This window comes from Salmo salar, chromosome ssa13 (assembly GCF_905237065.1).
Source record: "Salmo salar chromosome ssa13, Ssal_v3.1, whole genome shotgun sequence".
Classification (NCBI taxonomy): Eukaryota; Metazoa; Chordata; class Actinopteri; order Salmoniformes; family Salmonidae; genus Salmo; species Salmo salar.
The window spans coordinates 41,600,857-41,626,280 of NC_059454.1; the positions used below are offsets into that span (position 1 = coordinate 41,600,857).

The 25,424-nt window shown below is 41.7% G+C and overlaps 3 protein-coding genes across 6 annotated transcripts in view; 2 read left to right on the forward strand and 1 right to left on the reverse strand.

Annotated features, from left to right (window-relative positions):
• The first annotated feature begins 337 nt into the window (after nt 1-337).
• Nucleotides 338-7,350, forward strand: LOC106567063 (protein lifeguard 2). 3 transcript variants are annotated; one of them, XM_014135909.2, is made up of 12 exons: nt 338-624; nt 1,589-1,709; nt 1,820-1,929; nt 2,137-2,201; nt 2,447-2,500; nt 2,588-2,638; nt 2,762-2,801; nt 2,967-3,004; nt 3,474-3,561; nt 3,706-3,801; nt 4,193-4,246; nt 4,350-7,350. In XM_014135909.2, exons 1-12 carry the CDS (start codon nt 610-612, stop codon nt 4,500-4,502), a joined length of 885 nt encoding a protein of 294 aa, XP_013991384.1. In that variant the 5' UTR covers nt 338-609; the 3' UTR covers nt 4,503-7,350. The 3 variants fall into 3 exon arrangements, with proteins under 3 accessions (XP_013991384.1, XP_013991385.1, XP_013991386.1); XM_014135910.2 differs by having other exon boundaries at nt 1,823-1,929; XM_014135911.2 differs by having other exon boundaries at nt 1,589-1,700.
• A 412-nt stretch (nt 7,351-7,762) lies between these two features.
• On the forward strand, nt 7,763-17,509 carry LOC106567061 (sentrin-specific protease 1). The gene is made up of 17 exons (XM_014135903.1): nt 7,763-8,490; nt 9,001-9,047; nt 10,300-10,526; nt 10,788-10,872; nt 11,003-11,198; nt 11,430-11,568; nt 11,987-12,105; nt 12,333-12,613; nt 12,827-12,890; nt 12,976-13,014; nt 13,164-13,248; nt 13,537-13,671; nt 13,878-14,009; nt 14,211-14,414; nt 14,667-14,831; nt 14,945-15,040; nt 16,584-17,509. The coding sequence occupies exons 1-17, from the start codon at nt 8,351-8,353 to the stop codon at nt 16,644-16,646; spliced, it is 2,217 nt and encodes a 738-aa protein (XP_013991378.1). The 5' UTR covers nt 7,763-8,350; the 3' UTR covers nt 16,647-17,509.
• Nucleotides 17,510-17,585: 76 nt separating this feature from the next.
• Nucleotides 17,586-25,424, reverse strand: part of LOC106567062 (RNA-binding motif, single-stranded-interacting protein 2) — a 43,581-nt gene continuing 35,742 nt past the window's right edge. For both annotated transcript variants that reach the window (XM_014135906.2, XM_014135907.2), the window contains exons 5-13: nt 24,822-24,979; nt 24,319-24,398; nt 23,704-23,813; nt 23,230-23,276; nt 22,756-22,849; nt 22,129-22,185; nt 21,773-21,883; nt 21,055-21,135; nt 17,586-20,881 (exon numbers count right to left, since the gene is read on the reverse strand). In XM_014135906.2, coding sequence (XP_013991381.1) covers nt 20,804-20,881; nt 21,055-21,135; nt 21,773-21,883; nt 22,129-22,185; nt 22,756-22,849; nt 23,230-23,276; nt 23,704-23,813; nt 24,319-24,398; nt 24,822-24,979 — 816 coding nt within the window. In that variant the 3' untranslated portion in view covers nt 17,586-20,803. The remainder of the gene's footprint in view (nt 20,882-21,054; nt 21,136-21,772; nt 21,884-22,128; nt 22,186-22,755; nt 22,850-23,229; nt 23,277-23,703; nt 23,814-24,318; nt 24,399-24,821; nt 24,980-25,424) is intronic.

Here is a 25,424-nt window from a genome sequence, read left to right on the forward strand (position 1 = left end):
CTCTTTAGTTAATGGAGAAAATATATATGTGATGTCAAAACAAGAGGGAAAAAAAAGGTTTTATTTTTAGCCTAAGTGCTACGGACAGAGAAGTAGAGGGAAAAGATGTAACTTTCAGATCATGTATTCCCTTCTACGCCACCCTCTCTCCTTTTTTACTGCAGACCAAATATTCCAGTTCTCTCTGGCCCTATCCTCACTTGAGTCACATACTGTTACAACATCTGTCCACCCCTTTTTGCCAAGCAGTTTGGTACTGTCCAAGCTTCCCACAGCACTGCTGCTTCACCTGGATGTTTCTAGAATGTTCCTTTTTTTGGGGGGGGGCTGTGAGAATCCTAACTGCGTGGGCTGTTAGATTAAGCCACTGCTGCAGCATCAGAAGGGGTTTAATCTACGAGAAGCAGCAGCAGAGAGAGACACTATTTCCCAGGCTCTATCTTACCTAGTGTCAGTTCTTTTATTTGACTGTACAAGAACCGCTGGTCATCAAGGACACATACAAGAGGATAGAATATCAAGGAAGGAGGAAAACTGAGCTTCTTTGACTGGAGCAGAGAGATAAATAAAGCATCATAGTGTCTGCTGCAGACACCAGACACAGCCATTATGACCCAGGGCAAGGTAAGGGCTTTACAGATACATTATATAGATCTCATTGTATCCTCATTCATTCCATGCTCATTCTGCAGTAAACCCATAGTAGAAAGGGAAGGTTCTTGGCTTATATTTTATTTCAGTGCGTGTGGTGCACAATGTTATGTAATCATTGTGGCAGCATGTACGTAGGCTGTATCTGTCGCTCCATCCTCTCACCTGCCTCTGTTGAGGAGCTAATCTCATTGTGTTGCTCAGTAACGATGCAACGTCTCTTCAGCAGCAGAGAATAGTATTGTCATCAGAGAATGGCAGAGTGAATGAAATGACAGCTATAAACTAGATTGTATAGAGATGGAGAGAGGGTAATGTTCCACCTGCGTCACTATGCTTCAGTTCAGAGACATGGACGTACCCCCCCCCATTATATATAACCTTAAGTGTTGCTGTTATGCATTGACTCAAAGCTGAGGAAGTTAAAGAAATAGGATTAACCTACCCTTACTAATGACTGTAAATGACATCACAATAGACTACTACTTCTATTTTTATGTAGGAAATATGGAGAGAGAGAGAGAGGAGAGGGATATTCATATTCATTGGTACATTCATTAGCCATCTGGACAGTGTTGTGTAATGATGACTCATTCACTGATCCTGGATCGTCTACACCCACAGTGTGGAGCTATGCTACAGCAGATGGTTCGTCTAAGGACTGATCTCAGTCCAAATCTTACAGTCAGCAAGCAGAGCATCAGATCAGATATCAAATTAGTCCCAAATTGTGAATCTGAATTCATCGTATTTGCTTTTAAAATGTGGACTTAAAAAAAAATAGTTGTTAAAAAAGGAATTTGGATTTAAAAGTTTCTGCTCAAGTTTCTCAGTTGATTAGTGGCTCATAATCTTCTTCTGTTGTTTTATTAAAAGGTATTTTATTTCCAAACAGCTATTTAGTCCTGATTCGTTATCTTATGTTATGTACCCTCAGCTTACAGTCGCAAACAAGGCTGCTGAAGCAGGAGAGAAGCAGTATGGCACTTCGAGTGGAGAAGCAGGAGGGCCACCGGCCCCTCCCACCTATGAGGAGGCCACTGGCGCAGGTGAGAAAGGTATGTCAGTGTCGCAGAAACAACCGTCATTTCTTCACTCCTCTCTCTTTATAAACAAAAGTGTGAAAAACAACTGACCATTTACTGTGTGTTTGTGTTGAACTTGCCAGCAGGCCTCAGCGGCAGCCCCTGTTACAGCGGGGCTTATCCTAGTGATGGGGAGATGCTCACAGAATTCAGCTGGAGTGATAAAAACATCAGACGGATCTTTATCCGCAAGGTAGGCTTTGACTATAGCTATTAGTACCTTATTACTACCTTATTACATTGCACTACCTATACAAGCCAATTACTACTATAATACTACCCCATTACTACATTATTACTACCGTATGTTAAGGCCATACAGATACTGTATGCTGTTTTTAAACTGTATTTTTCATTACCTCCTTTTAGTTGTCTTTTCTTCCCCGTTACCACCGTTTAGGTTTACGCCATCTTGATGATTCAACTTCTTGTCACTCTTTCCATTGTGGCTCTCTTCACATTCTGGTAAGTGTTCTATAACCTCTAAATATGGATGCTACTCTCCATCCTTCAATAGTTTTACCTGGTCAGGCAATAGATGGTCATGACAATCGCAGGAAGTCCTACACTTTGATACAGTAATGTTACATCACTGTGTACCAGACATGAACCTGTCACAGGTGCTAGATAGGAACACACACAGGAACAAGTACTTCGATGAAAATGGGCAAACATTGCATATTTACAATTATTTCTGGTTCCTTCATCAGTGAACCAGTGAAGAACTACATTCAATCCAACCCTGGATGGTACTGGGCTTCTTAGTAAGTCACAGCTTTGATCTTGCATACATCATTACTATGTTGATTTCATTCTGAAAGTACTAAAATATGTGTTATTTCTTTACACAGTGCTGTGTTCTTTGTCACATATATTACACTCGTCTGCTGTCCTGGACCAAGGTGAGTTTACAATGTTAATGTGTGTGGTTAACACAACTCTCAGTTATTATGATACTAGAGAATGTATCATTTTAGCAGAATTTAACGACAGTACTTATTATGTTTGATTTGTATTTCCTACAGGAGACAGTTTCCATGGAATCTGATCCTGCTCGCCATCTTTGTACGTATCATAGAGTGTTTGAAACAATCCATATCTTTACAACATTTAAACACATTGTCTAAAGACTTTAAAGTACTACACATACTTCAGAATCACAGACTTCTCCTTTGTGTAACCCCTCTTTCTCGGTAATGTCTGTTCACTTTGTCATCTCTCCTGTTGCAGACCCTCTCTCTCTCCTATATGACAGGGATGCTATCCAGGTACAGTCTCCCATAACAGTGTCTACAGTTTGTTTGTCTCCGTTGTCCGCTATGCTTTGCATGCCTGCTTCTTCAGACTTTCAGTATGGCTAACATGATGGTTTTTGCAGCCAGGTAAACAGCTAATGTGTTACATTAACTTCAGCTAAGGTTTTGGTGAACAGCTAATAAGTAGAATCAGGTGGGTTAAATTAGTTTGGGATTGAAAACACGTATGGGTTGGTAAATCTCTAGGAAGAGGTTTGGGCAGCCCTGCATTAACCGGTGTCAGTATCAATCAGATATGCCAAAGATATACATGGGCTTAGTAACACTGTTATACATTTTAGGCTTGCTTAGTTACTGTGTATTCACCAAAATAAGTCATTAATATGTTATTCCTGTATCATTTTTTTTTTGAGTATGTCATTTCTTAGTAAATAAATACTTGGCAAATAATTCCTGTACCATATCTTCCCCCCTCTAATAGTTATTACAACACCAAGTCAGTGGTGATGTGTTTGGGTATTACTGCTATGGTCTGCCTTACTGTCACTCTTGTCAGCTTCCAAACTAAGGTCAGTCTGCCTGCGAAAAAGGAAATTCTATAATTTAATAGGATCTCTGTGCTTCTATGATTCACAATTTGTTATAGGTTATTTTTCCTCATGGCCAAGTTACCTTCTCTTTTTCTGGCCTATCTTCCCTTTTTTCCTATTCAGTTTGATGTGACATCATGCCAAGGTGTATTGTTTACCTTCTGCATGGTTATGATGGTGTCTGGACTGGTCCTGGCCATCGCATTGCCCTATGGATATGTAAGTTATAATAATAATACACTTTATTTGTAGAACACGTTGTCATACATGAAAGCCTGCAAAGTAAAGTGCTATACATAGCAGGAAGTAAAACTACCCTAATCAGAAACTATATAATGAATGAGGTGAATAAATAAATGCAGGTGGAGACTAACATGAGGAATTAGACAGAGGTCTCCAACGCTGTGTTTAGACACGCTGCCAATTCTGTTCTTTTTTTCCCCCACTAACTAGTCTTTTGACAAATCAGATCAGATCTTTTTCAGAGCTCATCCGATTGGTCAGAAGACCAATTAGTGAGAAAAAAAAACATCAAGCATACAGCTGCGTCAGATCTAATTGTACATTCACATTTTCAAGAGATATAATATCAGCTTGTTTTGTGCTCCAGGTGCCCTGGGTGCATGGTGTCTATGGTGCCTTGGGAGCGTTACTTTTTACCATGGTAAAGTGTAAAACCTATATAGTCTGTTTTTACTTGACAGTCCACAAATGACAAAGAGAGATGTACAACTACTGTAATACTTCAACTCTTTTCTCCGTTTCAGTTTTTGGCGTTTGACACCCAGCTACTGATGGGGAACAAGCGCTACACAATAAGTCCAGAGGAATACGTCTTTGCCACTCTCAACATCTACCTCGACATTATCTACATCTTCTCCTTCTTCCTGTCCCTGTTCGGAACAGAGAGGACAAACTGAATCCACCTCCAGGCCAGCATCTCAGCTTTTCCATCCAAACACGGCCCGTATTCATAGTCTCAGAGTAGTAGTGCTGATTTAGGATCGGCTTTGCCATTTAGATCACGGTGAAAAGTGTCGTACACACATTTGAGCCTAGGTCGGCACTACTCGGAGACACGGTATGAATACAGGCTCTGATCTCACCATCAAGATGTACTGTACACAACCTATTGATCCTTGATCCACCACTTCTTCCCACAGTCTCAGCTTAGTGTGATCCTCCTTCCCCCTCTAGCATGATATGGACCTATACTACTTTATTGTCTGCTTAGCTGTCAATCTCCAGAATGTACAGTACTTTTCACCTATAGGGTCGGCGATCTATAGAATTACATTGCTAACGGTAGATAGGTGTGAAAAACACATGCAAAATCCTGAGTCTGTCTAAAAGCTAGAACTGTAGGTGTTTTTGTCTTATGCAGATGTGATGTCCTTGCTTTCTCCTGTCTTTTAACAACAGCAGTTATGAATGACACTGCTCTACAGGGGATTATCACCTCTTATGAAGAGGAACTTAAAGTATCTGCCCTAAAGGCATGAATATCTGAATATATTTCAGTGTAGCAACATAGACATCATTGTGCTTAGTTCATCAGTAGTGCACTTGGCTACATCCAATTCCATCAGTGTATAACACATTGTGATGACCCTCAGCTTTAGAGTAGAGAGAGAGAGTGAGTGTAAAGTATTACTTTATTGACCTGAACTTGGGAAATTGTTTTGTCACTCAGCATCGTCAATAAATTAAAAATGACAAGACACGTATCCATGACAAAATCAATTAAACACATATTAAGACACATATAAATCAATGGCATCTGTGCACAGTATGTCTGTGGTTTGTTGTTTCTCCTCCAGTCTGTCAACTCTTAACCTACTGGTTGAAATCTCAAAGGAACATAAGATCTGGAACATGCAGGCAATTCAATCCAATTCTGATTTAATTTGAATGTAGGCAAATTACTTGGCTTTCCTTAGCTGCTTTAGACTAAAATAGTTAATCTAGTTGCACTAAAACTGGAGATGTAATGCAATCCTGTCAATATGATGAGCCATAGTCCAATGATGTCAGTAGGGGTTTACTCACCACCCTTCTCTTTCTTTGTAACATTCTGTTCTGTATTATTGTGTTGTGTTAACACACCCCTCCATGTTAACATTTTCCAGCTAGGTTGGCGGCTATTTAACTCTTCACTTTTTATTTATTTACAGATAGCTAAACCAGAGTCATCCCACTGGGCACAGATGTCAATCCAATGTCTATTCCACATTGGTTCAACGTCATTTTTGTTGAAATGACGTGGAAACAACGTTGATTCAACCAGTGTGTGCCCAGTGGAATATATTTAGAATCTAAATATCTGGTTCTGGGACTGGGTTAAACCAATGATTTGATACATATGCTTTGCTAAGCATGTTTTGGGGGCCAATCTGGAAAACTTTTACAATGTGGGGATGTGGAAAATGTATGTATTTGCTCCAGTAGTTATACAGTGCCCTCCGTAATTATTGGGACAGTGACACATTGTTGTTGTTTTGGCTCTGTACTGCAGCGCTTTGGATTTTAAATTATACAATGACCATGAGGTTAACATGCAGACTGTCAGGTTGAATTTGTGGGTATTTTCATCCATATCGGGTGAACCATTTAGAAATTACAGCACCTTTTGTATATAGTCTGACCATTTTAGGGGACCAAAATTATTGGGACAAATTCCCTTTATATGTGTATTAAAGTAGTCAAGTTTAGTATTTGGTCCCATATTCCTAGCACACAATGATTAAATCAAGCTTGTGACTCTACAAACTTGTTGGATGCATTTGCTGTTTGTTTTGGTTGTGTTTCCGATTATTTTGTGCCCAATAGACATTCATGGTAAATAATGTATTGCATTACAATATCAGGGGAGGTAATCATAGTAGCATCCACATTAATGTAGAAGTGTTTAGAAATATTATATTCTTATTTACAGTAAAAGTGACTCCAAAGTGACACAATACATTATTTACCATTCATTTCTATTGGGCACAAAATGATCTGAAACACGACCAAAACAAACAGCAAATGCATCCAACAAGTTTGTAGTCAAAAGTTAAATGTAATTGTTGCGTGCTAGGAACATGGGACGAAATACTACACTTTTGACTACTTTAATCAAATCAAATTTTATTGGTCACATACACATGGTTAGCAGATGTTAAGGTGAGTGTAGCGAAATGCTTGTACATATATAAGTGAATTTATCCCAATACTTTGGGTCCCCTAAAATGGGGGGGGGGGACTATGTACAAAAAGTCCTGTAATTTCTAAACGGTTCACCGTCATTGTATAATTTCAAATCCAAAGTGCTGGAGTACAGAGCAACAACAAAATCACTGTCCCAATAATTACGGAGGGCACTGTAAATTGATGGCTTAACCTTGTGACATAATGTTTTTATAGACACTGAAAGAGTTGATATTTTTTTGTAAAAGCAAAGAGTTTTGATTATTGTGACAAGAAAGAGTTAACTTTAAACATGCTTGCAAACTTTCTTGATGTGTACATGGCAAGAAAATAATACTACATTGTATTTGGCCTGAAAAACGCATACATATATTTTCTTAATAAAACCCTGAATGGTTCATCTGTGTATGAAATATGTGGCCTTGGAATAGTCTTATCTGAACAAATTGTAATTAATTTGCTGTTGTAAAAAAAATGCTTCTCTTGGTTAAGTGCGTTGAGTGTTATTCCATAGTGTGTTAAGAAATTAATTTCTATTTACAATTCTTGCTGTAAATAAAAGAAAAATGTACTCACCAATCTTCTAGTTTTTTTTGTATCTCAGACACTAAACTAGATACGAGCAACGATTTCTATTATATTGACAAGACAGTGGAGGGACCGCTCTAGCAATGGATATTTTTCCAAATTCGACAATCATTTTATCCTCCACAGAAAAATTCCTCACTTTGTGGTCTCATTTTGGTGGACACATTTCGGATGTAGTAAACCCTCTCGTTCCTCTACTTTTTCGATACGCGTTGAACTGACATTGACATCGTCAAAGAAGCGCCATAAAAAAGTATTCCAACCAGCCAATCACGTTTCACAATAATTGTATCTATACGATTTGCTCATCCAATGAAAACGTTTCATGGTAGAACGCCAAGGTCGGCCATGTTGTGTGGTTTCCACTAGTTACCACAGCCACAAAGTCAAACGTGGCTATTTCCTACAAATTAATTGGTAAGACATTCGCTTTTTGGTCCTAATTTAAGTTTAGTGTTAGACACATGGTTGGCATTGTGGTTAAGGTTAGGTTTAAAATCACATTTTAAAAATATACATTTTAGAAATAGGGATGGTTTATGACTTAGTGGCTGTGGTAACTAGTGACGACCATGTTGTGGTTTTGAATGAGGAAGAAGCGGGAGAGGTTAGAGGTTATCGTTTAATGAGTTATTTTTTATTTAAAGTACTACATTGAGTTACTTTGGACTTCTTTGCTATTTAAGAAAGATGCATGGCATTGTCGAATGTGGTACTAGTGATTAAAATCCTAGTCGCTTCAGCCACATAACCCGGATTGTTAGCTAGCTAGTTTAGCTAACCACAAGCTAGCTAATTTCAAGGGAAGGGGAAAGGTAACTTGATAGCTAGCTGGTTAGCAGTGTTGTTTAGCTAACTAGCTACGATTTACTTTCCCCGGTCGAATGACGTTGGGTGGCTTTATGTGCTTTTTCCTGCGCTGGCAGGCGGGTTGGAAGCAACCATAGCGATACACATTTTCGCGGGCGGGAGGTTTTAAACTTCTCTAAACATGTTCAATAAATTTTACGAATTAATTGGAACGGGTTTCGCTAATCTCCGCAATGGAGTACCAGCTCCCGACCAACAAGATAATGATACACACGGAGTACAACAAGGGGGTCGGATAAGGAGAAAAAGACCCATCGACTGGTAAGTTAAGGTTATTCTAATGTTAGCTAGCTAATTTATCTGTAATATATTTGTTGTGTAGTAATCTAATTTAGCTAACGTTACGTAGCTAATTTAGCTTAGTGTACTAGCTGGTGGCGGCACTGGATGACCTAACTAGATGGTTAACGTTAGCTAATTGTCAACTATGTGTGAGTTGTAGCTAAACTTGCGGACTTGTCTATTTGAGATGGTGGTGAGATTTTGACCAGCCAGTTAGCTACTACTAGCTAGCTAACGTTACAGAAGTATGGCACACTGTCTGACACGTTTGGGAGTCGGGTTGAGCAACCAACGTGCGCCCCCTCCCAAATACCATGACCGAATATAACCCCGATGAGTGGAGCCGGTCACTGACTAAAGTGAATGTAGCTAGCTTGCTTGCTATACCAGAATTATCACAGCAAAAAAAAAAATATGAGGCTGCCCGCACAGTCAGTGATTCTCTGGCACGTATTCATGTTGGATATTGTTTCCCCCCTGTTTTTATAGTTTGGAGGATGGTGACCAGGCACTAGCAGTGAAGAGATTTCGGATGGGTAAGCTAACTGCAATCTTGGTAGTGCATATATGCAAAAGTATTTGGACACCTTTTGAAATTAGTGGATTAAGCTATTTCAGCCACACCCATTGCTGACAGGTGTATAAAATAGAGCACACCGCCATGCAATCTCCATAGACAAACATTGGCAGTAGAATGGTCTTACTGAAAAGCTCAGTGACTTTCAAAGTGGCACCACCTTTCCAACAAGTCAGTTTGTCAAATTTCTGCTATGCTAGAGCTGCCCCGGGCAACTATAAGTGTCGTTATTGTGAAGTGGAAACGTCTAGGAGCAACAACGGCTTAGCCGTGAAGTGCTAGGCCACACAAGCTCACAGAACGGGAGTGCTGAAGCACGTAGCGCATAAAAGTTATGTCCTCGGTTGCAACAAGTTATCGAGTTCCAAACTGCCTCTGGAAGCACAAGATCTGTTCACCGGGAGCTTCATGAAATGGGTTTCCATGGCCGAGCAGCTGTACACAAGCCTAAGATCACCATGCGCAATGCCAAGCATTGCTGGCGTGGTGTAAAGCTTGCCGCTTTTGGACTCTGGAGCAGTGGAGCATGCTTCACCATCTGGCAGTCCAACGGACAAATCTAGGTTTGGTGGATGCCAGGAGGACGCTACCTGCCCCAATGCATAGTGCCAACTGTACATTTTGGTGGAATAATGGTCTGGGGTTGTTTTTCATGGTTCGAGCTAGACCCCTTAGTTTCAGTGAAGGGAAATCTTAACACTACAGCATATAGACAATTCTGTGCTCCCATCTTTGTGGCAACAGTTTGGAATGCCCTTTCCTGTTCCAGCATGGCAATGCCCCTGTGCGCAAAGTGAGGTCCATACAGAAATGGTTTGTTGAGATCGGTGTGGAAGAACTTGACTGGCCTGCACAGAGCCTTGACCTCAACCCCATCGAACAACTTTGGGATGAATTGGAACACCGACTGCGAGCCAGCCCTACTCGCCCAACATTCCCGGTGTCACTAACGCTCTTGTGGTTGAATGGAAGCAAGTCCCTCCAACATCTAGTGGAAAGCCTTCCCAGAAGAGTGGAGGCTGTTATAGCAGTAGAGAGGGTGACCAACTCCTTATTAATGCCCATGATTTTGGAATGAGATACTTTTGGTCATGTAGTGTATCGTGTGGTGTCGAAACATGTTCCCGGCACAACGGTGTATACAGTGTTTGATAAACAGTCCATGGTTCCCTATCTGACCTGATATGATGTGTTTGTGGATATGACAACAGGGGTCTTCATTGACACAGTGAAGACTGCGGCTGAAGGGGTGAAGAGCCATAGCTCTAACGTGGCATCCTGGGTACGGAATAGTGTGACTCCTACCTTGAGGAACATACTGCCCGCTTCCCCAGACCCCCCTCCGGAAGAACACTTTGATGAAGAGCCAGCAAAAGAGCTTCAACCGGAACCCTCAACTAATGCACCTCGTCCCTCAACTGTCTGGGAAGAGACTGAGGTATTGGATCTCTTTATGATGTTTCAGGGCTCTTAATTCACAAAGTATTAGTGCTGATCTTGGATAAGTTTTTGAGTTTTAAATCAAAATGAATAAGGGGGGGACTTGATCCTAGATCAGCACTTGAGACCGTTTTTGAATATGGGCCCAGATCTAGTACTAGATTTATACGTATTCATTACTCCAGTTTATTACAGGCCAGCACTCTCTTATAGTCATATTGAACAATAATGTCATTTGTTTTTATGGTATTTTTTTCAGGTCCTTGAGGTGAGGTACTCTGATCCCCTGGATGGGATGTGTGTTGCTCCCTCGACAACTCTGGAATGGAAAAGCTCTAAATCAGGCAAGACTCTATTCTAAGAATGTCTATGAAACCATTCCTGCTGCCGGCTGGAAATGTCAGTAATGTTGCTATGGAAATGGAACAGTTGTTTGATCCACACACTCTTTCTCTCCTTCTCTGTTCACTGCAGAGTCCTTTAGAATTGAGAAGACGATGATAGGATCGAAGGTTTGCAGACGCCAAGTGTGCATGGCTCTCACACATCGTGATGCGCCCAAAACGAATGGGCACTCTGTCAGTCTGCCTCATTCCTCTAGCAGTACCCCTAAGCCATGTCCCTCTACCCGCCTGGGCAGGAGCCAACTCAGAACACCTGCATCAACAAGGTATGCTCGTATTGTCAATCGATATAGGCCTGCCTTTCTCACTGGGTAAAAAATGCATTCTGCTATTAATCAAGCATTGAAAAGGCTTGATTTCTGATCAGGGCCGTTTCAAGGTTGTTAGAGCTTGAATTTCAAAGTGCTTGAAACTGTTCCATTTTCTGTGCATGATATTGTTCTATTCACAATAATATGAGTAACATGTTTGGTGCAGTAATTGAATTCTCTCTGTAGCCAGTTGACCTCCGCAGGATGCAGCTCTTTCACCAGCATGTATGAGAAGTCCTTCCCCATCCGCGTTGTGCAGAGTCCTTCACACGGCAGCCCTTCCACCCGCCTCCTCAGAGCCAGGGCTCGCTGCACCGCGCAAGAGGTGAGAGACCACCTACCAGAATATTTAGGGCTCCCACTTGCTGAACTTTTGCTATTGGTCTGTTTTCAAATAACGCTGTTATGTAACAGAGTTATTTGAAAGCAGCCCAATAGCTGAAAGGATCCAGCTATATTCTGGACTACGTGATATAAGCATGGTGTAACTGAACTTCCCTCTGGGGGAAAGAGTTATTCTATTGTATCTATCTATCTGTGTGTGTGTGTCGACTCACATAAGTCCATATAGATACAATAGAATAACTATTTTTTTCCCCCAGAGGGAAGTTCAGTTACAACATGCTCATATCACGTAGTCCTGAATATACCTGGAGAATGCCACATTGAGTTTTGTTGCCTCTACTTCATATCCAAGCTTTATTTATAATATAGAGTGATGGGTCCTCTCTGTGTTGCTCCAGTCTGTCTGTGAGGAGGAGAAGATGGTGTACAGACAGCTGCTGGCCATGGTCTCAGGTGGCCAGTCCTTGTCGTTCCACAACGGCAGCTCCCATGGCTTTCCGCGCTCACACAGAGACTTGTGAGTACAACAACCACAAGGCTAATGCTACAGTCCTCTCACTCTCCTCAAGTCCCCGAGGATGACTGGCAATTCAGTTGTGCTCAATGACCTGTACTCGCCCGTTGATGCAACCACACACATTTTCATGAGGAAATCTACCCCTTTCTACTTCTCCCCAGGTTTGATTGTCCTACATCTTGGCCATTTGGTTTGCTGGTGTTCCTTTCTAATAATCTCTCTCTCAGCACCAGCTTCCTGAGCACCAGCAGGCATCTGCTCCAGTGTTCGTCCCCTACGGGGGCAGGAGATGCCTCAGAGGGCCCCAGTGAACCCCCAAGCCCCCGTCCAGAGTTCAGCCAGGGCTACAGCAACGTCCCCAGCCCAGGGAAGGGCTCCTCCAGTGGGGCAGGGAACCACACCTGGGCCCCTGACTCAGACCTCAGCCCCAGGGGACCAGAGATACTACAGTCTGCCCCCTCTCCAGCTACCCTACAAGACACCTCTTCTCAGGACACACAATCATCAGGTGAAACGCCTTAGCCCATTTCCACTTCATCAGAGTTGATGTAGTAGTTTATTGACCCCAAGGAGGGACATTGATTTATCACCACCAGCATCAGCAGTATACAGAGACAGGACATGATAACGCCTTAGTGCCATCTTTAGTTTTATGTGTTGTGTTTCTATAAAAGCCTGTTTGTCTCTCTCGTACTAATTTTGACCATGGCTTGTTCTGCAGCGCATGATGGGGACTCCGTAATCATTGTGAAAGAGCAGAAGGGCAAAAAGCCATGCAGTTCAAGGTATGTGTTTTGAATAGTTTTTGTTGGTGTGTGTTATGTACTTTGTTTCCCATCTAGCCTGGTTACTCTCTCTCTGTCTCTCCAGTGTACCATGCTTCCAAGCTGAACTCTGGATCAAGGAATTGTAAGTCCCCTAATTTGTCACCGTTCCTTAGTAAATTCATACGGCGTATCTTGCTATATATCGCCGTGCGCCTGTGCTTACTGAATAGAATTGAAATCCTCCTCTAGCTCATTCTAGAAGTCCTCAAGTCGGATGTGTGTGTTTTCCAGGACTAGCATGTATGACTCTCGTGCCCGGGAGAGACGGAGGCAGATAGAGGAGCAGGAGGCCCTAGCTGCTCAGCTGCTGAGACAGGTAGTTAGCATCTCCTTCTCTGTCCTCATTGGCGTGACGTCAGCACTCATGTCTATACCAAGTCCTACATTTACCACCGATGCGGCCAATGGAAATAGATGGGAAGTTTTCCCCTCTATGCTTCATTCAAGCTATAGTTTATTAACTATATGAAATGAGATGCTCTTTTACACGGTGAGGACCGCAATGAAATCAACATTCAACTCTATAGTTGTCCTACTAAGCCTTTACTCAATAGAAAATGATATGGTGGTCCGTCTAACCCTCCTGTCCTGTGGTCTGGTCCAGCGTCTGTCAGATGACAGCCAGCTGGGCAACAGGTCCGTGGAGCTGCATGTCAGAGTCCCCCTGGAGAAGGAGGTTCCTCTTGCTCCTCTCATAGAGGGACCCAAACCCGCTGAGGAGTTCCCTGAGCTCACTGAGGTACCATTCACAGTATTTTAGCTCTGTGTGTTGTGCATATTTCTGCACTTTGTTTGTGAGCCAGCGCATTACCAATAAAATGCATTGTAATAATTGTACTAAGTGCTTTTTTTGAGACGTTTTGAGATTTTATCACTGTGTGCGTCAGGAATGTACATAGCGCGCAGCCTTTAGCTGAGCCGGCATGTTTGTGTGTCTGTGACCAGGATATGGAGGGGGAGGTGTGCCGGGCGCTGAGGGGAGGCAGCCAGGACGAGATGCTGAGTGAAGGATTCAGACTCACCATCACGCGCAAAGATCTCCAGACGCTCAGCCACCTCAACTGGCTCAACGACGAGGTGAGAGCACGTCACACTCTGCTTCTGTTTATATCGCCGTCTCATACCTCTGTTTTTGGAGACTGCTAGTCATTTCTTCTCTCTCTGTGTGTCTGTGCCTATGCCGATACAGAAAAGAGAATAACTAATACAGGAGGTGTTGATCCGTGGGCCTATGCTGTTTTCTTTGCTTGACCCCGCTCTCTCCTTCCTCTCTCCAAGGTGATCAACTTCTACATGAACCTGCTAGTGGAGCGCGGGAAGGATCCCAGCCTGCCCACGGTCCACACCTTCAACACCTTCTTCTTCCCCAAGCTCCGCGGCGCAGGCTACTCTGCCGTACGTCGCTGGACCAAAAAGATGGACATCTTCTCAGTGGACATCATACTGGTGCCCGTCCACCTGGGGGTGCACTGGTGCCTCTCTGTGAGTTAACATACAATATATTGTACTTTGCTGCTGCCCGTCTACCTGGGGGTACAGTGGCCTGGTCTGGTTATGCATCCACCATAGTTGCTGGAACCATGCTGGAAAGGACAACGTGAAAATGAAAAAGTTGGAGCCAGCAAAGTACGGTTTAGATGGGTTCTATAGTGGTAATCACACTAGACAGAATCTGTAGTGTGATGTTTATATTGACTATTAATTTTATATATATATATATTTATTTTCTCTCAGGTGGTGGATCTCCGTAAGAAGACTGTCACATACTTAGATTCAATGGGAGGGAACAATGACGAAGCCTGCAGGATATTGCTGCAATACCTGCAGCAGGAAAGCAAGGACAAGAAGGGCAAAGACCTGGATACGTCAGAATGGACTCTGCAGAGCAAGAAACGCAACGTACGTGTTACACTATCTAACCGAGATCTCTGTCAACTCAACATGCTTTGACACTTCACTGATAGATGTTGCCGTCTTTTGAAAAATGGATCTCAAACTATTTCTCCCAACAGGAGATTCCTCAGCAGATGAACGGAAGTGACTGTGGAATGTTCACCTGCAAATATGCCGAGTACATCACCAAAGACAAGCCAATCACATTTACACAAGTAAGTACTTCAACCGCCAAGCTGCCCCTGTGTGTTGGGGAGAGGCCCGTGTTTAATACCATCTGAGGTGTTTTGAAAAAGTTTTTTTTATTTGATACAATTTTGAATTTGGCCTTTACTACTACAGTCCAACGCAGTGAATAACACATTCATAAATGGCAAAGACAGTCCAAAAAATGAATACGGTGTGGAAGTGTCTGTCCTTTATCTAGGAGATAAACAAAACTTTTCCTCACCCTTTTTATTTTTGACACATTTAACCCCTTATTTTTGTAGGCACAAAACTCATAGCTTCAGATGAGTCCCGTGACACTTGTGGGGGTCATAGAGCAAAACGGAGAACACCAGCGTGTTCGTGAGAGTCAACTTTCCATGGATGGTTCATATTCGTTTTTGTAGGCCTAACCGTTCGGACGCTAAGGATCATTTTTGTGAGAAGACTGATTTTTTTCCCCCGGGATGTTTCATGGTCTGACAAACACCGACGCGGTGGATTGAGACGCAGCCCATGCAAATAAACTTATATCTTTAGCTTAAACTGTTGGATTTTATTATTATATTACTTGGATTGACGCATGGGTGTGTCGATAGACTCTAAAACAGCCTTGTTCTATATTTGGAACACTGGTTGCATTTAGAATGCACTGCATATGTTGCCAAAGCCATTGAATGAATCAGTATTTCTCCCTGGTTATACGGAGAGACTTGCGTTTTGAAATGCAGGGATCAATCGTTTGGCGCGAGGTAGAGAGATGCTGTGAAATTCCACCAGAGCACACTGGCCTGAAGCTTTTTTGACCTGGCACTTGTAAGAGACCGCTGTTTATTTGCTCAAATGTGATGCCCGGTCACTATAAGAGACTGGCACTTGTTGGCGACTCTGCTTTTAATGGAAGCGTAACGGTAAGCATGAGCATTCCTGCCAGTACTGAAAATGTCCTACAATCCAATGACTTGACTGGCTCAAGCCCCCATCCGTCCGTCGGTGGAAGTGTCCCCCTCAAACAGAGAAACTAGTGGTAGGGAGAGATGAATAACCCTGTGGAACGGGACATCACTCGAGAACAACAGAAGCGGCCAAAGGGTAACCTGCCACGCAATTCATTGAGGACGAGCCTTGTTTTTCACAGTGCCTGTAGCTGCGGTAATAATAGCTTTCCTTCCATTTCTCACTGTATGAGAAGTACAAAATACCAATGTGCCTGTAGTGTTACCCATCCTCTGGCTGTAGTCCAATGTGGAGTAGTACTGAAGCATGACGTTGCATAATAGCAGTTTGCTAGCTACATTACTTCAACTGCATTGCATGACCAATATTTTCAATCTCTAATGTTACCACAATAAAGAACAATGACAAGTCAGACTTTTACTCTTTTATTTTTTATTTTTTTTTATGAACGGGAAGGCAAGCTTACGAAAATAGTTTTTTAAATTTGCAGAAAGTTAAATGCTTTAGCTAGATTCTTTTAAATCCGCTGGTTTGCTCAGGAGTCCCTAAAACACGAGTAACTAACTCAGTATTTCCCTTCCCTCCAATTGACAGAAACACATGCCCTACTTCAGAAGACGCATGGTCTGGGAGATATTGAATCGGAAACTGTTGTGATGAAATTGGGAAGAGATTTCTGAACAGGTCAAGAGCGAGGAGGTGTCTGAAATGATGACGGTGCCCATGACACTGTGGCTGTTCCATTCAGGAGGATACATTTATTGCAACCACAACCTCCTGTGTATTAGCAAGCAAAGGTCTCTCTTTCAATTGAGGTTCTCATTTACAAATCATACTCTGAAATGTTCCTGTCAGAGCGTGAAGTTGGTCCAACCAGTGCAACTGCTTGTATTTTGCCACTGATATTTTTGTAAACTACTCAAAAGTATAGTTCAACGAGAGCTTGGTGTTCTGATGCGATGACTGTTAACACCTTTATTTTTATAGTCTATGGTCAACACCCATACCTGGTTCAATAAACTGGTTCAATGAGAGAACAGAGCTCGAGATGCAGTGACATTCTTTGATTTATATCTGGACACCCACATTTGATAGTCGTTTTTAGCCAAATAGAAAATATATGCAACTGACCTCAGAGTATAATTTGTAAAAGGGTAGGCCTAGATATGGCACTGGTGTGTTGCCATACATGGCTATTGTGTGGTACTTCAGGTGACGCGAGTATCTTCATTGGTTATTTGGACCCCAAAACAGATAAGCAGCAGTGATGCTTCCTTGACCAAGAGACCCGTTATTCCAAGATGAAATTGTGTAACCTGAAATTGAAAGTCTATTTTGTTTAAATAAGCAAAGCAACAAAAAAAATAATTGTGCATTTCTCTGGATATTTTCAACATGTATATACTGATGAGTATACCGTTTCTTGGATAATGTATTTAATATACATTTTGTACCTTTTTTATTATCTGTTTTGTATCTAGAACAAAATCTTTTTAGAAATAAATTCCTCAAGTATTGTGTGTGTGCATCTGTTTGGAAAGGTGTACTTTACATGACATACACACTCTTGGTAATGAAAGGCACATGGACAAGCTGTTAAAAAAAACTGGATTCCTTTTAATAAAAAAAAATGACCTAGTTCAAAAACAACAGCAAACCCCAAAAAATATTTTGAAAAGCTGTTAGTCTAGAAAGGGGAATGTTTAGGCTGTGTTTTCACAGGCATCCCAATTAGAAAAAGAGCAGAATTGAGCTGCCTGTTTAAACAGCCATAGACCTGCTAGTGTGGCACATAAGGACAAATTAACCATTGACAAAAGTGAATAAGATTGGACTTGATAAAGCCAGGGGATAGTAAGGCTGTGAGCCAATGACTATGAAATGTGTTCCTTTTAACCTGTCTGACAGTTCCTTACATGACGTGGATGACTTATTGCTGGACGGAGCTTCAACTAATATTTTCTCCCTCTAGTTGGCATTGTACAATGAAAGACAACGCTGTAGAGCCCACTCCTACGCAACCTTTAAAATCCTAAATTAGCAGCAAGATGTTTCAAGTGGACTTCATGGTAAATGATTGAACTACGGCAAAGGGCATTCTGACATCGCAAACTAATGCTGAATATTTTTGATTTAAACAAAAATCTGGAATGATTATGGCCTCAAATGAGTGTAACAAACATTAAATTGTGGTTTCCTAAGACTGATACTACATGGGAGTAAATCTTACAAGAAAATAATTCCTGTTATATCAAACTATTTGCAGACAGTGCATGAATGTTTCCAGATAGCAATTTAGTGTGTAGCACCCTTTTAAATCCTCTTGATGAAATCTATAAGGCATTTCTGATATTCTTCCTACCACAAATTAATTCATAAAGCTTATTACTAGTGTCAACAAACCTTTTCATGTACAGTCACAAATCAAGGAAAAAGAAAGAACTACAGAGGTATTCTAAACCAAGCATTGATCACTTAGAAATGTCTACCGGATGTCGTCTTTGGTAAAAAAAAATCTACAACCAATATTTCGGTTGACCAACAATAAGGACTGTGTCTGGATGGACAAGGTAGTCACTATCCCATTTTTAGGACATGGTGTGATGCCTTCAGCAAGATAGCCGAGTGAATTTTCTCCAACCTCATGAACCATGCTGTACATGAAAACATGGTTAGGGTTAGTAGATAGCCTGTAGAGCATATACAGATATTCTCTTCTATGCAGCGATCTCACTGTCATTAGATGAACAATGAGGCGTATAATCTTACAACTAAACGTTTTGGATGAACTGAAATGAAAGACACCAATAGCAGAATGCTACGTTTCAAAAGTCACTACTGTTGTCACCTGAAAAAGAAAAAGTTCTGAAATTCATCGACAGCGTAAGTATTGCATTATTGTGGAGTTAAATTTTGTTGTTGTTGCATAGATCACTGGCCATTTTAAGAAACAAAACAGTCTGATTGGATGTTTGATCTGGGATTTAGGCCTGGTTTGCGAACGTTTTACGGAAGAGCGAAGCTATGGAGACAGTACCCGCTGTGACTGTGCGGGACAGCCTGGAGAACCATAGAAGTTATGAGCTTAGAAAACGTCTCTGAATCTTGCACACTAACACTCAGCTGACTTTACATTGCTCTTGTTGCGTAGGAGGTAATGTTACTTTTCACACTGCATTCCCTAACCACTGACTTAGTGACTACTCTACCACATAGGACACATTTCTAAGAGGTATTACACTTAGAGCTCGATTCAGTCTGTAAAGCTGAACTGTTACGGATTGCGCAATAGACATTTAAAGGTAATTTCCAATTGAGCCGACATATGCAGCGTTTACCGTGAATGCGGTCTCCGACCAATGCGGGAACATTGCCTTTAAATTTCAATTGGGATTGAAAAGAGCCCGTAATTATCTTGGAGTGATGAGCAGTTGAGCACACCTCTTTAAATGGTGGACGTGCCAAAACTGATGACACAGACTGATTTTGAAATCTCTCAAACATTTAGAGCATTTTCCATGTGTTTGAAAATTAAAACAGAGATTGAGAAAAAGAAAAATGACCGTAATGACAGACATTATTTCAAAAGAAAAAGACAAATCTTTCAAAAACAAATCTACTTGTCCATAGAAACATGTAACTACTCAATGCACGCTACCAATTAAATGTATCAATCTGAAAAGTATTAAATCGAATAAAAAAATCTCACAAACGTTCTTTAAATAAAAAAACAGTCACTCGGAATCAAAACCAAATAAACAAAAACAGAGGCATCTATAAACAGACAGAGAGAAAGTAGCGTTGTGGGAGCAAAAAGACACAGCAATGCATCTCAGTAGCCTACTGGCCATAGGTTTAGGATCTCTAATTTACTAAACTACTAGCGCAACACTCAATAATGTAAACTCCTAACAACTATGGGTCTGTTTAAAGGGTAGCAGCTTAACCCACTAAAACCAAATGTAAAGACTTATTTATGTTGTTGGTTGGTATTGGAGCAATATAGGATTAAATTCCCCAAATATAACCAGCAACTAAATGTATTTCATGTCAAATTTAATCATGCATATATTTTTTATTCCCTGTATGATTTTATTATAATTGGCCAGAATCAGGAAATAATCAATTCAATGTTTGATTGTCTTAAGCTTTATTTCTAAATATCTATTTAGATTCTGAGAATTATTGTGAGAATTTCAACTAGGGACCCAAGTGCTAAAAAACGTATCTGAGTTGATAGTACCAAATATGACACCGTCTATGATCTAAGTAACTTAAGCAGTTGGTTCAGCCTTCTCTCGTCAAACATTAAAAACACGTGAAGTGAACAAAAACAACAATGGCATTGTGAAATTAAGAAAACAAATCTTTGATTAGTGACTTTGAATCTATACCAAAAAAGCTTACAAACAACAGATGATGAAATGAAAAACGAAATCAGCATATTTTACAAAAAAAGTACAGCTAATCGACAACACATGTTGTTGTAACTTTATGTTCCTGATTTCATTCTGGCTCCCCAGAATATTTAGGAAAATAATTTGTTAATATGTGCACAAAAAAAATCATGTGTGTGTTTCTTTCTTCGACATGTTCTGTGGTCAAAATAGATGCTCCGTGTTCTGTTCGTTTTCACAGTATCCATTCATCTGTATTCAAGAGTTTGCCATAACCTCTGATTTTTAAATATCCTTTTGTCCTTAGTGTGACTGTCTGGTGCTTCTGTCCAGAGTCACTATCCACTAAGCTGAGCTGTACGGACCGCAGGTGGCCCCAAGAAATAGACTCTAGTATAACCCACCTGTCCCTCCTCTTCACTTTCTAAGCTGATAGGAGTAACCTGTGTGTTCTGTGGGAGTCTCCATGGAAACCTGTTGTTGGATGGCACTATCCTGTTAAACATATTGAAGAAGTATTCATCAGTCAATCAACCATTCATCAGTAAAGAGACCAGTTGTTTCATACCAGAACACTGTAGTTTTAAATGTGTACATGATACTGCAACACATTTTCCCCACGGGGACAATAAAGTCAGTAAAGTAAATTGTCGTAGGATGTTTCTTACCTCGACTGAAACAGTGGTCTGAGGCACTTGGGTGTACTGGGGGATGTAGGTCCCTTGCATAGATGTGTTTGCAGGCATATACTAAAATAGAGAGGAGAAAACTATTAGAACGTATCATCAGGGGCACAACTTTCACTGGGGACGGGGGGGACATGTCCCCCACCCACATTCTGAAATTTCATTTTTGTCCCCCCCAGTTTTATCATTGGAATGTGATACAAAACGAGGCAACGTTGTGCTTTAGGACCATGTGGACGCCTCCAAGCGGCCGGGTAGGCTGTTTGGAGTGTTTATCCGACTGGATTAAAAAATATATACAGTGGGGGAAAAAAGTATTTGATCCCCTGCTGATTTTGTACGTTTGCCCACTTACAAAGAAATGATCAGTCTATAATTGTAATGGTAGGTTTATTTGAACAGTGAGAGACAGAATAACAACAAAAAAATCCAGAAAAACGCATGTCAGAAATGTTATAAAAGGATTTGCATTTTAATGAGGGAAATAAAAAAAGAAAATGGATTATGCCCCCCCACTTCTAAAACCAAAGTTACGCCCCTGGTAATCATTATAGAATCTTATTCACGTTTGTCTCTTTTCTGAGTAAAACTGTCTTCATTGAGGGATAGAAAGTGGCATTATAGATGGCACTGACAACACAATGTCTTTGTCCAAAGTATCTACTGTATGTCTATACAGTAGTGTTCTGTTGGGACTGACCGTGCCACTGCTGCCCATAGAGAGGTGGCTGAGCTGCTGTGTGAGAGGCCCCATCATAGGGGTTGGTTGGATAGACATGGTGTGGTCCATGCCCGGCGTCAGGACTTGGCCCTACGGGGACACACACACACACACACACACACACACACACACACACACACACACACACACACACACACACACACACACACACACACACACACACACAGAGTTAACATTCACAAGACAAACAAAAATGCATGTATGTTTATGCTTAACAGGTGTTTCTCTCAGACACAGAAAGAGAGAGACAGGCAGATCACACTGGTTCACTAATAGGCAGTAACAGACCCACAGCAGCAGTGGGTAAAACTCACTGAGGGCTGCATGAGGTACGACTGATGATGATGCATCCAGGACTGTGGACTGTGGATCTGCAGCAGAGAAGTAAGACAGACACACAACATAAGATGTATGCTTTCTTCAAATTTTCAGAATTAAGCAATAAAGGCCGAAGGGGTATGGTATATACATTTTAGTCTTTTAGCAGACGCACTTATCCAGAGCGACTTACAGTAGTGAATGCATACATTTCATAATTTTTTTTTCTTTTTTCTCTCCGTACTGGCCCCCCATGGGAATCGAACCCACAACCCTGGCGTTGCAAACACCATGCTCTACCAACTGAGCCACAGAGAGTATATGGACAATATACCACGGCTAAGGGCTGTTCTTAGGTGCAACGCTGAGTGCCTGGACACAGCCTTTAGCTGTGGTATATTGGCCATACACCACAAACCCCCGAAGTGCCTTATTGCCATCATAAACTGGTTACCAATGTAATTAGAGCAGTAAAAACAAGTATTTTGTCATATCCGTGGTATACAGTCTGATATACCACGGCTGTCAGCCAATCAGCATTCAGGGCTCGAACCACCCAGTTTATAATAAGAAATAAATCCTCTGTACACAGCAATATATCCACAGAAATACAACAGACAAACCTGGTAGGTATTAACAGGAGAGTGCATGTAGGGGGCGAGGGATGTCTGAGCTATCATTCTGTTAGGGGCCATACTGTAGGGAGATGAGTAGAACCTGCAGAAACAGAGAGAGAAGAAACCCATCAATATCCCACACACACTGTCATCCCTGCTGTACATATGTCCAGGATCATCTCATTGAGGTTTTATACCTTGATCAAACCGATAGCGTCGTTGCGCAAAATGGTGCGCAGCATCATCTGGCTACGTGTGCAACAAAAGTTCAACATTCACCTTCTGCTACCATTTCTGTCAAGCCGTCTACAGTTTGACTCGTACGTTCGATAAATCCAACGTCTGCACCACACAGAGCGCACCGCCACTGTCTCCGCAACGCAACGCTGCATGGCAAACGCAGCGTTCCGTTGGAACGGTGTACCAAAATGCAATGACTGCCGTCGGTGTGATGGAGGCATTGGTGGAGTATTCGCTCACCCGTTCTGTAAGGCTGTGGTGGGGTCATAGGTCAGTGTCATTCCTCCCTGTGGTCAAACACATTCAGATACAATGCAGTAAGCACACATACAGTAATACATGTGTTTGACTGACAAATATCGAACCAGAAAGAAGTTGTAACAAAAAATCCCGTTTGAGCTTTAAAGTAACTGTCTCACTTTCAAAAGTTCATGTTCTGTTACCTCACACCCAAATGATGTTGTTTACTCATCCTATACTCGTATTTGTGGCCAAAGCATAAATTGGAGAGAAAACACTTCAAACTCGTATCTCAAACCGACCGTTTAAAAAATGCTTGCTATTTCCTTGTAGAAGATGAAGCAACACTGGACAGTTACTTTAATGTCACTGTACTTAATATAGTTGAAAGTACCTGAATAGCCTTGGTGAAATGGCAACAAGAAAGACTACAGGGAAGACGGCAGACTGTTTACTGTCGGAATGAGAACTCACCGTTTCCCCATCTGTTGTCCAGGGACGGCCATTCTGCAGGTACTTTCCCTGGCTCTGTCTCTTTTTCTGTCCTCCATCTGCAAACTTACATAACAGGGGTTCCAAGGGCACTGGGAGGAGAGGAGAAGAAGAGGGTTGAGTGACTTTGGAGCACTGAAGGATATAATCTGTGTGTTTACACTGTATATTGTACATTATAAACTGGGTGGTTCGAGCCCTGAATGCTGATTGGCTGGCAGCTGTGGTATATCAGACCGTATACCACGGGTGTGACAAAACAGTTATTTTTACTGCTCTAATTACGTTGGTAAACAATTTATAATAGCAGTAAGGCACCTCTGGGGTTTGTGATATATGGTCAATACACCACAGCTAAGGGCTGTGTCCAGGCACTCGGCATTGCGTCGTGCTTAAGAACAGCCCTTAGCCGTGGTATATTGGCCATATACCACACCCCGTGGGGCTTACTGCTTAATTAAAATATGACAGTGAATCAAGATACTGTGGAAGATGTGAGCCTTTTTGTTGCTCCTGACCCTTTCAACCAAGGCATCATACAGAATAAACTTTGTTCTAAAAAGAAATAGAAAACATGATGAGATAAAGATGACTCACCTGGTACTCCAGGTGGAGTCTTGATATATTTGCCATTGAAATGTTGAATGATAGTCTCACATTTCTCTGTTGACTCCATCCTGCAAATAAAGCTTGATTTACAGAATGCTGTACTATCCCCAGTAACCAGCAGAGGGCTCAGCAGAGGGCTCAGCAGAGAGTTGAGTTTACCAGGGGTGCGTTTAGCAGGACACAATGTTTTGGAACGTTCAGATAGAAATAGGCTATGTAGAACAAACATGCCTCTCTAACATACGGAATCACATCAGCTCTATTCATGGCATTTCTATCTGCAACGTTCGACAACATTTGGCAACTGAATGTGACCCTGGCAAGCTAGCCATGCCTTGACAAAGCCAAGATATATATGATCATTACATTGCATTTGTCAATAAATGTTTAAGTATGGAGGTATACATGATACAGTACGCAGGAATCTATTTTTGCATCTCCTACATAGCTGTGACCTAAGACTTTATTTCAGAGGTGTAAAAGTTGGTTACCTGGCAAAGCCCACTCCTCTGCTGGTGCCGTTGGCATCTCTGAGGATGCGTGTAGAGATGACCTGACTGAAGGGCTTCAGCATGTTCTCCAGCTCCTGCTCATCCATGGACACAGGCAGGTTGGAGATGTACAGGTTAGTGGGGTCCTGCTCCTGTTGCTGTGGGGGGAGGGAGGGAGGGAGGGAGAGAGAGAGAGAGGGAGGGGGGAGACAGAAATACAGAGTTAAATTTGCTCGTCCATAGACACAGGGAGGTTGGAGAAGCACAGGTTAGTGGGGTCCCGCTCCTGTTGCTGGATCACAGACAGGGAGGAGAGAGAGAGAGGCCTTTAACAACATACACACTTGCCTTTCTAAGCTTGAGGACATTTTCAGGAGGCTGTGGAGAGGAAAGAAAGGCACTGGAGATGTAGAGAAAAACTATTCTAGGGAGAATGTTCTTGTAATGTTACCTGTAATATTCCCTTAATGTTTGAGTGTCCAGTTTTCCGTAAGTTAGGGGAACATTTTTACCTATGTTAGCAAAATCCTTCTGAGAATCTTTTTAGCATGGTTTGGTGTTAGAGTTGGGAAAACATTCTCATAATGTCAAACAGAACATACA